The sequence below is a fragment of the Pocillopora verrucosa genome, chromosome 11, assembly GCF_036669915.1.
Source record: "Pocillopora verrucosa isolate sample1 chromosome 11, ASM3666991v2, whole genome shotgun sequence".
NCBI classification, from domain to species: domain Eukaryota; kingdom Metazoa; phylum Cnidaria; class Anthozoa; order Scleractinia; family Pocilloporidae; genus Pocillopora; species Pocillopora verrucosa.
This window is the reverse complement of record NC_089322.1, coordinates 7,613,868-7,629,270: the sequence shown is the minus strand read 5'-3', so window position 1 is coordinate 7,629,270 and position 15,403 is coordinate 7,613,868. Positions and strand designations below refer to the sequence as shown.

General features: G+C 37.1%; 2 protein-coding genes across 2 annotated transcripts in view; both read right to left on the bottom strand.

The window, feature by feature from the left end:
* LOC131800258 (DDB1- and CUL4-associated factor 1-like) overlaps nucleotides 1–617 on the bottom strand; it is a 12,546-nt gene extending 11,929 nt beyond the window's left edge. The window contains exons 1-2 of the mRNA XM_066173945.1: nucleotides 600–617; nucleotides 339–456 (exon numbers count right to left, since the gene is read on the bottom strand). Of these exons, the coding sequence (XP_066030042.1) occupies nucleotides 339–456; nucleotides 600–617 (136 nt within the window). The remainder of the gene's footprint in view (nucleotides 1–338; nucleotides 457–599) is intronic.
* A 405-nt stretch (nucleotides 618–1,022) lies between these two features.
* Nucleotides 1,023–14,792, bottom strand: LOC131786807 (fibroblast growth factor receptor homolog 1-like). Its single transcript, XM_066174600.1, has 16 exons — nucleotides 14,677–14,792; nucleotides 13,842–14,117; nucleotides 12,879–13,202; nucleotides 9,248–9,511; nucleotides 8,831–9,112; nucleotides 7,285–7,533; nucleotides 6,559–6,804; nucleotides 6,175–6,297; nucleotides 5,802–5,811; nucleotides 5,062–5,252; nucleotides 4,224–4,340; nucleotides 3,618–3,802; nucleotides 2,066–2,185; nucleotides 1,555–1,631; nucleotides 1,387–1,427; nucleotides 1,023–1,123 (listed from the first exon to the last, which is right to left on the bottom strand). Exons 1-16 carry the CDS (start codon nucleotides 14,714–14,716, stop codon nucleotides 1,023–1,025), a joined length of 2,646 nt encoding a protein of 881 aa, XP_066030697.1. The 5' UTR covers nucleotides 14,717–14,792.
* Between the last annotated feature and the right edge of the window lie 611 nt (nucleotides 14,793–15,403).

Sequence of the window (15,403 nt, the reverse complement as noted above, 5' to 3'; positions counted from 1 at the left end):
GTCATAAGCGCCAAGTTAAGAAGTTCCACGTATGTTTAGGAACAAAAGTAACAAATGAGGGTAATACATTATGCATGCAGAGCGCTAAAACACTGAAAAGTCAAGCATGAAAAGTGCGATCACTGTCCACCGGCGTACTGAAAATCTCTTGGTTTTAAAGTCGCGGATATACTAAGTGAGTTTCCTATTTCCTCTCTGAAAATAGAGAAGTTGCAAGTAGGTGGGTAGAACTGACCAGATTTATGCCCTGATACGATAACAACCGCCATAAATATCAGAAGGAGCCAGCGAGTTGAAATGCCCGTAAATGGCCTGGACGGGCTGGAAATGTCTCTTACCAGAAGTATGAATGGTCTCAGCTGAAGCTTTTATAAAGCGACCGGAAATAAAACCAAAGCTACTAAGTATTGCTCCCAACACATGGGGCAAGGTAAGAAGTTTGAAAAGCTTTCGAGTCTTTAAAAAGCAAAAAATATGAGGAAGTTGTCAATTCTAGAAACAAACCTCTTCACGAATGTATTGTCCATTCTTTGTCGCAGGCTTTCAAAAGGAGGACGGAAGTCAGGGTTACGGTTCCAGCACCTTTTATGATATCATACCTGAAATTTAACACTCATGGTATACTCTTAACTACCTTTTTATGGATTGTGTAAAGAATACCAGTAAGGTCCTCCTACTGGAATCTTTGATTAAAAATAGTATAGGCAATGGTTAAGGTTTGTCCTTTTATTGAAAATAGTATAGGCAATGGTTTAGGCATGTTCTGGGACGTTTGAACATATCACACTACTACACTCGCTCTGATGTTTTTCCAATACATTTTAATGTCATAATTGTCCACACCGCATCTCGCTGAATACGGTATGCTCCTGGTTCACATTCACATAACGGAAACCTACTGATATGATTGTAGTTCAGTTGCTTTATTGCAAAGATTTCAGCAATGAGAACGGTAAAATATGTCGTCTTGGATCTTAGGTTTTTTTTAGGAACACGTTGGTATTATGATAAAAAATTGCAACTCACAGTTTGTTATCAACATGATCGGGCTTTGGCATCTGATATCCCTTGGTGACCTCTGCAACCACCATACCTTCTGACCATCCGTCGTACGGAATTCCTCCTGTCAAAGGATAAGGACAAATGCATGTCACATTTCTTAATTTATCAACTCTACAGAGACCGGTCACAACTAAGTTACAGGAAGGAACATTACGTAAGAACTAAAGAATTAGCTTAAAGAATTTTACAGTGATGAATGGCCAAGGAGTAAGTAAAAACAAATCTTTATTAAAATAATAGTAATTAAAATAGCATCACTTCTATAGCGCTTGCGCATTGCTGTTCTAAGCGTTAAATGTATTGACTGAACATAGCTTGGCTTACCAAGGGTAACTATCTCATACAGAACGATTCCATAGGACCACCTGGCAAGAGCATATCAGAAATATTCTACAATTAATCGCTGAGTGAATTTTGAACGTGAATTGACAAAGAAAATCCAAAGTAGTAATTTCGTTAGTTTGGTGGATTAATATACATATCTACACATACACATCACTCAAGGTAGAAAGTCCAGCAAGTTCTCCCAGCAGAATCTCTGGTGCAGTCCATTTGATTGGCAAACATCCCTGGAGAAACAACCAATAAACGTTTGCCGTACAAAACTTATGTCCTTTTTTTTTCAAAGCCATCTTTAAAAAATTATGAAGCTGCATAATGTAAATATGTTTCAATGAGAAAAGAAAGCTAAATTTCTGGTTCCCTTATAGGTCAATCTAATGTTAGCCTTCGTAAAGCTGTCACGGAAAACAGAAAATGTAACTCCTTTCGCGAGACTTTACAAAAAACGTTAATGAAATTGACATATCCCGATGCCCAGGCCAGAGTATTCATTCTGTTTATTTCTACCTCTGTTTTGTTTTGGTTCTTTCTTTTAATTCAAAGTGAGCTATGAAACCCTGTTGGTAGTCGAGGTACATTAACATTGTGCAGAGAATATGCTTACGCTTACAACTTTTTTCCAGAAAACCCCGCACTGAAGCAACAAAAAAATGTTTTCTACCTTTTTGGCATTTCCATGGCCATACTTGAAGCTTTGATATGCCATACCAAAGTCTGTCACTTTGCAAACATAGTTTTTGTCAAGGAGAACGTTTCGAGCCGCCAGGTCACGATGGATAATCTATCAGAAGGTAAGGAGCCAGAATATAAAAGCTAAGAAACGATAGGTTATATAGTGCAGCGGTGAATCAAACGTCTGAGTATATTCGAACGAAAAAAGGGCTCAAACTAAGTCGGCCCCATATAATGATTTAATGCTGACAAAACCAAGATTTCTATTTTTTTTATTAAAAGAAAATTTTACAACAGCGAAAATAACGTTAGTGATAACAATAATAATGATAACATGAATAACTATGCTAATAATCATAATAAATTATGATAATAAATGAAATCTAGAAATGGTAAACCAACAGAAGACCCGTTGTGTTCCAAAAAGAAAAACACAGATGGTTCTCTCTTTACCTTAGTTTCCTTTTACAGATTTCTAGGGAGTTCCATTTTTCCCTTTATTTTTTTTAAGTGTCGCAATAAGGTTTTGTACATGAATAGTATATATATTATAGTATATATAATATATGATATATATATATATATATATATATATTTGTCATAGGTCTATCTTTGCGGCATGGTGCTCCATGCGTTCGCATCAATAAGACTTAACTTTTCTGTGACTCTGAGTTTCACGCTTACGCGACATTAGACAGATTTAGAACTCTGGGTCACAGAAAGTTATGTCTCAGTGATAAGGTCAACCCTCATATATATATATATATATATATATATATATATATATATATATATAATAAACCTTGATTATAGTCTATCCTTGCGGTATGGCGCTCGATGCGTTCGCAAAGCGCGGAATATCTGAAAGTTGGACAAATCAATAGGACATAACTTTACGAGTTTACAGATCTTGATCTGTCTGATGATCGCGTAAGTGTGAAACTCAGAGTCACAGAAAAGTTATATCTTATGGATTTGTCCAACTTTCATATATATATATATATATATAAATATTATGAGAGGAAAAACGACGCAATATATATATATATATATGTATATATATATATATATATGTATATTATATATATATATATATTATACACACCACTTTTTGTCTGATGATCGCGTAAGTGTGAAACTCAGAGTCAGAGAAAAGTTGTCTTATTGATTTGTCCAACTTTCAGATATATATATATATATATATTATGTATGTGTATATATATATATATATGTATATTATTCACTCTACTTTCGAACAGCAAAATGAAGCATCAGCGCATACTCGATCTTTGACAGCTACATAAGCTTAATTTTATACCATTCCAGATAATCATAGCTTTTGACTTATTTTGTTGACATATACTGTGACCTGTTAATGTCAACAAAAAGCATCATGGCTAAAAAAGGTCTTAGAGGTTTTATCTAAATTCAAAAGGACTCAAATATGTTGGCCAAAATCCGAGCTATTGAAAAATAAAAAGTTTAAATCTCTGAAAGATTTTTCTGAGTTAGAATTGACACGTGAAAAGTAATCTACTTACTCCTCGCGTTCCAAGGAACACCATGCCGGCGGCGATTTGTTTGGCAAACATCACAAGATCGTAGTTGGTCAAATCCTGGGCTCTTCCCTCACCAAGATAATACCGATCCCTCACCCCTCGGCATTTTCTCAGGTAACCAAGCAGGTCACCACATGGCATGTACTCCATGATGAGTATTGGGTGAACTTAAGTGACGTAAAACAAAAGAAAAAGTAAATAAACCCCACGTCAAGGCTCCTTACTGTATATATAAAAAGAAAAATTTCCCGATGACTTTCTTCATAAGCAGTTTAGCCTACACGAAGGACTCATTTTTCGTTATCAACCCTCATCAAAATTTACTTTTAAAAATTTGCCATAGGTTAAAAAGCCGGTTAGCCCATTTAACGAGATTTCAGGCTATCCGATCGAGATCTTAGCAAACTGCCGATGGATTCATGCTCTTGGAGAAAAACAGTCTAGTTGCCAAAAAAAAAAAAGAAACTTCGTTCCATTAACATTTTGTTAACGGAACTTATGTTAAGAGGTCCTGAGAGGGTTTATTTAGCATTTGTACCATCGTTAATAACATATACCTAGAAAAGATGCTGTACGCTTAGTACTTACTTTCTTTCGTAACACAGCCCATGAACTTTACAATGTTTGGCGGAACGTTTTCACCGATAAGTTTCCCCAGCTCAATTTCCCTCATCAGACATATCCTTCCTTCCTCTCCAGCAGTGGCTACAACAAAAGTATAAATTAATTCAGACACATTCTGATTAATGCATTTGTTCCACGCAAGTTCAAGCCAGAAAGAATCCGGAAGAGTTACAAACCTCGCATCTTCCTATTACCGTTTGAATGATAATTTTCGCAGCTAGCAGATTGCCCAACTCTCTGACCTCAGCCACGGCTGAGTTGACAGTGAGTACAAAGGCCGAATCGAAACCAGTTGAGGTTTGAATCCTATCAATAGTTCTTGCTTTCTTTAGTTTTACTATCAATGCAGATGCTTGACTTTGGTTCGGTAAATGTCTTTTGACAGCGAAAAGCACCGTGTAGTCAGTCTGTTAGACTGCCTCCTTCAACCCGGGATAATCAGTCACTAATAAGGGGAATAGGTCCAAAGGAAGGAAAAAAAAGCCTACTGGATTCAGCAGCGGATCAAGAGGAAGGAACCAACGTATTTGCAACACCCCCCGGGGGGGGGGGGAATGTTGCGCATTGTGACCTTTTACACCACTTGTTGGAAACAAGAATTATTGCAGCAAACTGGTTTATTATCTTCTTTGTTTTTTTGCTCCTCCCCCCGCCTTCTCTTTTTGTTTCCCGCGCGTAGCCTTGAGTGAAGAAGAGGGGGTTGTGCGTTGGTCGGGAAGTAATTTTGGACCACCCCTTCCCTCCCCCACCCCCTCCCCAAATAAAACATATTTATCAATAGAACACATTTAAGGAGGCTTACGCGTGAAACATTTAGCGGCCACTGTCCGATTTCCAGGTTGTCCATTTGGTGAACTCAGGAGAGCTCTCCACACGGCTCCGAACGCCCCTCGTCCAATGACATCTTGTAGCAGGACACGGTTCACCGCAACCTCCCACTCATCTACCTCCGTATTCAATGGCTCCATCTGAATTGCCTGCTCTTGATCAGGACTAAATATAGGAAATCAACTTTGTATACTTTCAGGTTAAAAAAAAAAGAAAAGAGAAATCAGAGGGTAAAAAAATTGATTTGGCGGGATAACTTGATTGGCGAGATAATCTCTCTTCCCGATAGTGAGAAAACAATGTTTTTACAAAACCAGGAGCATAGATTTTTACAAAACATATTAGTAATTATTGTTATTTAAGTACACTTTGTTAATCGGATGAAGTTCAACATTACTTTCGTCGTTTGTTAAAATTAAACAAGAAACAGTTTGTTTTAAAATCAGAAATTTTCCGCGCATTTCATTTTTTTTTAAAGTAATTAATCTATGAATTAATCTAACCGGAAATAGATGGAAGATACTAATGAGATTAAGAAATTAAACAAAGGAACTAATGAAGCGGATTCTAACAACACTTTATGAATGTTAATAATGCATCATAAACGCGATAAGCACGATAAAAGTAAAGGCACTGCGTCATCATGGTAATGGTGTAGTTTTTTTTTCTTTTTTCGATGAATTTGATGAATAAAAGTTAAAATAGTTGACTTACAGAGCCATAGCTGCAATTCCAAATGATGAAATAAAGGGGATAAAGAAGGTAAAGCTTTGCATTAATTCATTAAATCGAATATTCTAATAAAATTTCTGTGTAATGGCAGTATAATTTGAATTTGCACAAATTAGGAATGACTTGATATTTGCTGAGTTTATAATTGTTATCAAAACATATACAGATGTGAAAAAACTCTACAATTAGCATTTTTTGGCCGGACGCGAGTAATTCATATAAAAATATCTCTACTCTTAGACTCTAGCTCAGTGTTCCCCATCCCTCCCAGCAGACATGTTAAATAAGTTTAAACATTTCCTTCTTTTACTTTCAGACAAAGAAATCTGAAATAACACGGAAAAATTGACGTCACCCGTCCTTCGACGCTTGCAGAAATACCAGACAATTAGCGAAATGACAGTTGCTACCACCACCGATCCACCAATGTAATACCACGAAGTGTTGAAACTTTGCATAGCTCGGGGCACTTGCTTAGCTGATTGTGTAAGATAAATATATGGCCATTAGACAAATCTCGACGGTAGTAAAAGTACTAACAAAATTCAAGTTTTACACCATAATGGTGTATCAGTCTTTGCTCTTTCGGATGGTGAGTCTCCGTCTTTTTTCCAAGTTACATTTATTGTTTTGCTAATCACAAAAACAGTTCTATTTAAATTTGGCTTAAACTTCAAAACCAAACGCTTTGTCAAGTTAAAAGTTTGATTAATGACATAATCTACAATATAGGATTTACCTGTGACATCGATCCAGAAGGAAGATTTTGCTTCGCCATAATCATTTCTAGCAGTACATTCATAATAGCCTTTATCTTCAAACGTCACTTGTCTAATAACCAAGGTGTTGTTTTTACTAAGTAGCACTCCATCCTTGGTCCAGTTGACAGATACTTGTGGATCACCTCTCAAATAACACTCTTTTGTAAATGTGGAGTCCAATGCAATGATGAGATTTCTTGACTCATTACTAACACGAGGTGGAACTGCAAAGTAAGGGTGTAAACACAAATTACAAAATTAGAAACCACCCAGCCCCCCCCCCCCACCCACCCGCAAAAAGAAAAAATAATAAATAACAAAAAAGAAGAAGAGGAAGAAAATGAACCACTTTTTGATCATATCAAACAAATCCTTCCAAAAACCATGTCAGTCAGGCTATATTACTAACTTAGCCATGAAATCATCAAATTGTAAGAGTGGGAACAAAGGAACAATTGTAAAGACTTTCCAGTTCTTCGCAATGAATAACTAACCTGGTCCTCACTGGTGAATCAGTCGTAGATAATAGCTGAAAGCCCTTGCATTTTTTAATTTTTCTGATAGTTTTCCACAATTACCTTATCCTTAGCTCAGACCCAGACACCTTAATCTAGAGTCGGGCCCACTGACTATTGATCCACACTCTGTAGACATATCAATTGCATGACTGATTTATAATACAGTTGTGAGCTTTACAAACACACCCTTTACAGAAATGTCAATGTCTTTGGTAGAAATGCCTGCTTCATTCTCTGCCTTACAAGTGTACCGCCCTTCGTCCTCCTTTTTTATCTCAGAAAAGAAGAGAGACAAACTCTGTCCTTGCAATGTATTATTCTTGAACCAGGTGATCTGTGGTTCAGGCCGACCCGCCACAACTTTACACGTCAAGTTTACACTGCTTCCTTCTATGATGCGATCGCTTGCTCCAGAAATATCCACTTTTGGTCGAACTAAAAGGTAAATTAATAACATTTTCTTGGAAAATCGGATGTATTCCTATATCATTTACACTGAATACATTAGACGACGTAACTTAATGAACATTTGATGATGACAGTACTAGTAGCGCTTAGTATGAAGTATAATCGTTTGTCAGATCGCGAACCTTTCGAACTTCGTATTGAGGGCGCAGCCATGGGGAGTCTGGTGTCCGCCGTTATTGCTAATCTCCACATAAAGAGTCATAGGAGCAATCGATAACCTTATCATCTTACCAGCGAAGGATCTGGAAACGCTATGTATATGACCCATTCACAATCTTGGTTCGCGAAAACGCTGATAGCTTCCCACAGCATTTGAAGAACCGAAAGCATGCCATTCACTTCACTGATGTTACAGATAGTAACAATACACCCGCCATCCATGGCGCTGCATCTTTAAAACAAGAGCCCGTGGTTTACAAGATTCCATGTAGGTACGGCAAAGTTTACATCAGCGGAACAGGCAGACCTATGGAAGTGAGGTTAAACGAGCAATATCGCAGATCGAGAAACGACATGCCAAGACAGGCCTTTGCAGTTTCAGAAGACACCTGGAAACCACCTCCTTTGGACTGAAGTAGAGTTCATTGAAAGTGATCCTATTATTATAAATGCAGGGTAAAAGAGGCCATCCATATAAGACTTTGCCTGTTAGGACATAAATTGGACATTGGGGCAGACATCCCAGAAACATGGATGCTGACCACAAGAAACACAAAAACAGGATAACTTTGCGACAGCGGACTTCGGAAGAACATTTGGTCAAAGTGTGCCAATCGAAGCCTGTGTGGGATTCCAGCCAATCACAGCCAAACAGAGAGTTTCATAAGGTCATGCATATCTACCAACCTTATAGCACGAAGAAGACACAATATGCAGTCAAAAAGTCGCGATCCATATCCAAAGTGACTTAATGGCCAGACAAACGATTATACTGCATTCAGAAAGTGAATTTGTCACTACGACCAACCGAAGTCGACTAAGGCACATTACCAGTTTGAAAAGAAACTATAAACTTTATCAAAGGGCACTTAATTTGAGTTATGACGAGGAACTACACCTAGACAAATAACCTAAGTATAATTTTTTTAACATGACACCCTACTTTCAAACAACTAAAACAAACGAACATATTCACGATAAAATGTCGCCTCACATAGCTGCGAATATGAACACCGAAAAGGTTTTGAAATTGAGTAAATTAAATTAATCACATTTGAAGACCTGAATTTATGACCTTCTATATATTATTTCATTGGTCCCTCACCTATAACTCTCACTAGTATGTCTTTATCTTTGCTTGTAACCCTCTTTGCTCCTTTAGTTTGTTTCATGGTACAAGTGAATGTTCCATTGTCTTTAGGCTTTACAGGACCAATACGCAGGCTGCCACTGGATAATGGAGTGAATCGTTTCGGGTCTAAGGGCTTTCCTCCTTTCTTACTCCAAGAAATCTGGGGATTTGGTTTTCCATCAGCACTACAGCTTATAATGCCAGACTCGTACGCAATAAAGGTTTGTTGGTCCAACGTCTTTTCAGTAAATCTTGCTGTTGAAAGGAGTAATGAAAAGTACTAATATCGTAGCTACACTTTTGAAAGGTCAGAGGTGTACTTGTCTTGCATGACATTGTCATGCATGTTAAGCCTATTTCTACAATATAAGAAGATTTGTTTTTTCATACCATTAATGTAGACAATGTTATATTGAACATATTCCAATCTCTGGCATTCATATATTCCTCCATCAGACAGCTGTACATCATCAATGAACAGATCACCATTGTCTCCAGCCCTGATTCTTTGAGAAGTAGAGTTTGTTATTTCAAGCTTTCGCCCATTGATGACCCATCTAGCGTGATTGGTTTTATTGTTTATAGAGCAATGAAGCTTTTCTCTGCTGCCAATATCAAAATAGAGTTCAACTCCTTTCAACACATTCTTGTTCTCTGCAAAAAAAAATGGTCCGGTGTGGAAGGTTTTGTCAAAATAAGTCAAATTTTGTGTAATTAACACAGTGACTACAAGAAGAGATAGAAAAATTGAATATATTTACCTGTACTAAAGCTTAACTTGAGAAATTTTTTAACTTTATCGTACTGAAAACTAAGTTACATTACTCCAAACAAAGTCATATCAGCCATTATTAAAGTAATGTAACCTTTATATCGCATCCAAAAATGGTTATGTCACCCATTAAAAAAAATCAGGTAACCCTTAACTGAAGTCAAGTGATTTTATGAGCAGTCATATTACATTCATGAAAGTCGTGTACACCCTAGCTAACGTCATTTCACCTCAAGGCCAAGCTGAATCATCTAAAAGGAGGGTAAGATTCTTAAGAGCTAATGTCAACATGCATCAGACAAGCAACGGCAAGTCACCCAAAATTTCCTTTCACTCCAACTTTCATATTTTGTAGACAATGTGTCCTAATAATTGTGGTGTAGTTTCTTTGTGAAAATATATTTTAGTTTTCGAGAAATTTTTTTTTTCGTTCAACCGCTCAAATATGCAAATTTTCACCGTGAATATTGCCCTCATGTAACGAATTTATTTGACATCCGATATTTCTGTCGACAAAATCCTTTGTTTTATCATCTTAACTTAATCCTCTCATTATTGAAGCTAGCAAAAAAATATTTATTTTTTGGTGAATATTTTTGTCCGACATACTTCCTCTATGTCGAAAAGTAGCACCAAAACAAAGACAGTTTAAACAATGACCGATATGATAGAATCTACTGAGCTTCTACAAAAAAAATCAAAGTGCTCTGTGAGCAAACTCGTGAATTGACAGATAATTTACATGATTTTTTGGATTATGTTTTAATGTTATCTGGTTTAGGGAATTTTGTGGTTGATTGTCATATTTAGAGTACGAGCAGTAGTTCAGTGTTCGCTAATGTAGCAATGAAACAAAGTAACGTTGGGATAAGAAGGCATTACAATTGAAATGATCATGCTATTACATTTGACAAAGGTGAATGATGTCATGTGTTTTAAACATATATCGTTTTTGTTTCTGGTTCAAAAGAAAAGGTTGGAAGTAAATGTGGGTGAAAAGTGAAAATTACTGTCTATCATTGTAAATATTGGAAAATCAAGGCAATGCTGTCTTAATGGAAACATTAATGATTCCTTCTTTATCAAATGAGTTAAACGGGAACGAGTTTTGAGTGATATAACTAAGCCCAGACTGCCACCGTCATTTTGGATTTCCGCTTGGGTAGATTTTGGTCACGTGCTAGGCAACGCATAATCAAGAACAAGATAGAATTTCATTTCAGGCTATTTATCAATTCTGTGGTGTATAACTTTCGCATTTTAGTACGTAATATTTATTTTGAATCTTCAAACTGTCTTGGAACTTAAAAGAAAATTGTTCTTTAAAAATTCACTGAAAATCGGTAGCCAAAATTATTTGTTTAGGTGTTATTTGATTTTCGTGTTAACCTGTAATCTCGTCAGTCGCCGGCACCTTTTGTTGATTCATACAGAAAAAACACACGATACGAAATGTAATGATCGATTTTGTCCCAATCTCACGCCATAACAGAAGAGCTTTTGAAAACCTGTAAACTCCGAGCGCTTCGGAGTAAGTGATATTTTTTAATGAGTCTTCGGATTGTTTTCAAGTTCAAGGATTGTAAATTACAATTTTATAAAAAACGAGGGTTGTTCTCTTATTTCAGTGTGAATCCTCGCACGCCTACCAGTCGCTGGCGCCGCTTGTTGAAACTAAAACGAAAAATATAAACTGTTTTAAGATTATCATTGGCTTCTTTTTCAACCCACCCCTATTCTTAGTAACAAAGGTCCCCATTTCGTTTGTTTATTACTCGCCAAAAACTATCAAATGCACTCAAAAGCCTAAAATCGAAAAAAAGTTTACAGGAATCGACCAATCGAGCGAGTGAGCATGCGCGCAAGAGCGAGTTAAAAAGGATGGTTATAAAGTTACTGTAAAAATTTCCTTGTGTTTTTGTGTTGTTCTATCGTGAGACGAACTCAAAGTCCAGCAAAATTTGCTTACTTTTCGCCACCGTTTATTGGCATAAATCACTACAATTTGTAAAAAAATCTAACATAACACTCTTACCTTGTTTATTTATGATTTTATGAGACCAATAAGCTCTTTCGGTTACTATATTACGCTTCGGTATTACTTCTTGCCAGGAGGCCAGGTCTTAAGTTGTGTCACGCAATAATTGATCCCAACACAAATGGATATTTACCCTGTATGAAGATTTTTTTTATGTTGAATTGACAATATTTGAATGTCACTTTTGTGGCCACTAATCGTTGTTTCAGTAGCAGCGTAGCAGTTAAAAGCGGGTTGTTAGGTGCTGACAGGGTGGGTATTGACCGTAATTTTGCACAAGATGGTATTATGAATTTTCCAGAAGTCTTGTGCACTATCTGTGATACACGCTTTTTGTCATGAACGCAACCCCGGCTAGGCGGGTTACCCCACCTTGAGACGTTTACATGGCAAATTGTCACCCCGGCTGACAGGGTTACCCTATCTGGCAGACCGGGCAACCCGCCCAGGCGGGTCACCCCACCTATCATGTAAACATGATCAAAATAAAATAAGAAATTGTCGGGACAGGCGACTTGAGGTCCCCCACCTCAATGTAAACACACCCTAAATTTAGTGCCGGACTTTGAGTTCGTCTCACCATAGAACAACATAAATACACAAGGACATTTTTACAGTAACTTTATAACCATCCATTTGCCTTTTAAAAGCTTGAAGCTCAGTAGATTCTGTCATATCGGTCATTGTTAAAACTGTCTTTGTTTTGGTGCTACTTTTCGACATAGGAAAAGTATGTCGGACAATGATATTCACCAAAAAGTACATATTTTTTTGCCAGCTTCAATAATGACAGGGGATTAAGTTTAGATGATAAAACAAAGGATTATGTTGACAGGATTATCGAAGGTCGAGTAAATTCGTTACATGAAGTCACACAACAGGGTGAAAATTTGCATATTTGAGCGGTCGAACGAAAAAAATAATTTCTCGAAAACTGAAATGCATTTTCACAAAAAAACTACACCACAATTATTAGGATATATTGGGCTACAAAGTATGCGAAATATAAAATATAAAGTATAAAATCTGCGAACAGTTATATGCTTGTCCGCGAGTTATACTTCAGCAGAATGTTTTGAGAAATGGTCTTCTGGTCATCTGTGTATCTCAATTTACTCTGATTTCCCTCTACTTTAGAAGGTCAATGGGAAGAAGATTGACAAACACGAAAACCAGCATAACTAATCACACCTAAAAATTTAGTTGCTTACTTGGTTGACACAACGCTTGAGAACCCTTGTCATCCGATTGACATTGAGGTGGAATATTTAACTTCCCATCAATGCGATCGCATAATGCAAGTTCAAACTCTTCTCCGGTGCAAGAGACATCGGACATTGCAAAAGGTATTCCCTCAGCCTTTATGTCTGACCCAATAAATTCCGCCAAAGCCTCTTCAAAGCCAAGTTGACGACAAATAACTTTGACATCATGAAGGTCCCATTTATTCTTACATATCTTTGCCCATTTCCCCTTGTAAAACACTTCCACTCTTCCTCCATACTCCACATTTGCGCCATTCAAGCGAACAGGGACTTATGAAATTACAAAAAGTTCAATCCGTTAAGATGGAAAACACTAATTATCAAGAATCAAGAATGGCTATAAATCACGAAATGATAAATAGTTCATGCCAGTCTAAGTGTTTTGTTTTAAGGGAAATTCTGGGTGCAAATTATTCATTATTCGAACGTTGGCCGCATCGTTCGTTGTCACGATGTGGTTCCTCGCTGCAATGTTTTACGACAAACCTCTTTTTCATTGCTTCGTAACTGAGTTTTAACTTGTAAAACTAGATATTTTTTTCAAAATATTTGGAAACATTCAAGACATGTTTTCTTTGCCCGAAAACGTTTACTTTCGGAGAACACAAAAGGGTAATTTACATTTTAAACTAGAACCTCATTTTTAAAGCATTTCTCACGGAATAATCTAGAAAACTGCGCAGCTAGGTTCTTCTCTCGGCAGTAATTCAACTATAATCGTCTTAGGGTGTAAACAATAGAAACTCACTAGATTTTTAGCGATATATACCTTTTTAGAACCTAAAAGATACCCGAAGATGAACAATCATTGATCTCGGGAAAGTTTTCTTCCCTGGAGTGTGAGTAAATCTATCAAGTTACCATCTTTGGAGATTATGTGGATATTACATGAGTGCAATTTATTATTACCTTTGCAAAATTGTTGTTTCTTTTTCAAGTTGTTTTGACATGTGGTGGGAATGGTACAGTTGTAGTGGGTGGACATCTCGGAAGCATTGCCACGTTCTGGGTACCATGTGCCATTAGCATACACAACGTTGCTATAGTAGCCCATGGCCATGCAGGTTGAATTTTCATCTGCTTCATCCCATTGACTGGTACAAAGCTTTTGCCAGCTGCTGTTTGAGAATATCTTCATAGTACCGACAGATGGGTTCTTCTCTGTTTCAAAACGCAGGGGAAATTCTTCAAGTGTTAAAAAAATAAATTGATAAATAAGGATAACGATAAACAACATGAACTACTCCAGCATAGGTAAATTATTGTGTTGATGATGTCCCCATATAATTACCTAGTAACAGTAGTTCTTGCTTTGTTGAAATATTTCTTTTCAGTTTATGGTGGAAGAATTTCCTTTCTAGCTAACATGATTTTCTTTGCCAGCAGGTCAATGCCAAAATGCTCTTTAGCAACTGAGGCCCTCGCATTTTTAAACATATTTCTTATCATTAGATGATAGTTAGCATTACCGCATTAGCTAAAAAGGTATTGCTTACGGGCAGTCCAACGAAATTTGTAATCGCCATTGCGCAGATAGTGCAGACTTCTTACAGAGCGACCACAAATATCAGCGAAAGCTTGCTCCGAGAATTTAGTACCTATATTGTAGTACTAATGATAGTGGAGACTTGTTTTGTTTCTTTCAAGAAAAGCATAGTGAATTCCATACATATACAGAGTTTGTGCATTCATGAAGGATTTCTCACTTATAATGAACTCCTAAATTTTGAAGTTTGTATGTTACCTTCTTGGCAACTGAACATGTTGTTACATTCTCTTAGCATTGCTCCGGTCCCATCGCAGTTTTTCCCACCATATGCTGGTTCTGGATTGGCGCATTCTCTCTGTCTTGTTTGTATACCACCAACTGGCTTGGTACAGATACTCCAGGAGTTCCACTCACTCCAGCCACCATCCACTAACAATGTTGTAAACAAAAACATTTGATAAAAAAGCACAGACGACGTGTTTGGATCATCTAACAAAAGTTAAAGTATGTAAGAGAGTGGTGCAGTCTATATTTCTACCTTTCTCTATAATTACTTTTAATGCTTATGTTAACATTTGGTTACGGTAGACTCATTGATTTGGTATTCGGCGCGATGCCGTAGGGTTTGCAATAAACTTATCGAGACACACTTGTAAGAGCAAAAATATAATTTGAAGGCGATAATGCGATGGGGAATCCGTGCCGGTCTGTCTTTACCTTGATTCTAATGTTGATAGTTTCCAGACAGACCCCGTCCTTTATGTGAAAACACTCTGACGTGTATAATCAGTTAATGTACAAATGCACGATACACAAACTATAGCTTAAAAAACAACATTTTAAGCCCCTCCTTTTTGGGGGAACGGAAACAAACACTACGGGAAACCGTAACAAATTTCAATTATGAGTCTTAGTAGCTTTTCGAGCGAATTATGCAGCAGAAAAGGCCTTCCTAACAACTCACTCTCACCTTCAGATCGGG

Excerpts from the sequence above, each read along its gene's own strand:
- LOC131786807 (XM_066174600.1), bottom strand. The coding sequence starts at position 14,716 with ATGCTAAGAGAATGTAACAACATGTTCAGTTGCCAAGAAG. Across the intron at positions 14,118-14,676 it reads CATGTTCAGTTGCCAAGAAG|AATTTCCCCTGCGTTTTGAA; the intron begins GTAACATACAAA and ends TAACACTTGAAG. Across the intron at positions 9,113-9,247 it reads TAACATTGTCTACATTAATG|CAAGATTTACTGAAAAGACG; the intron begins GTATGAAAAAAC and ends TCCTTTCAACAG.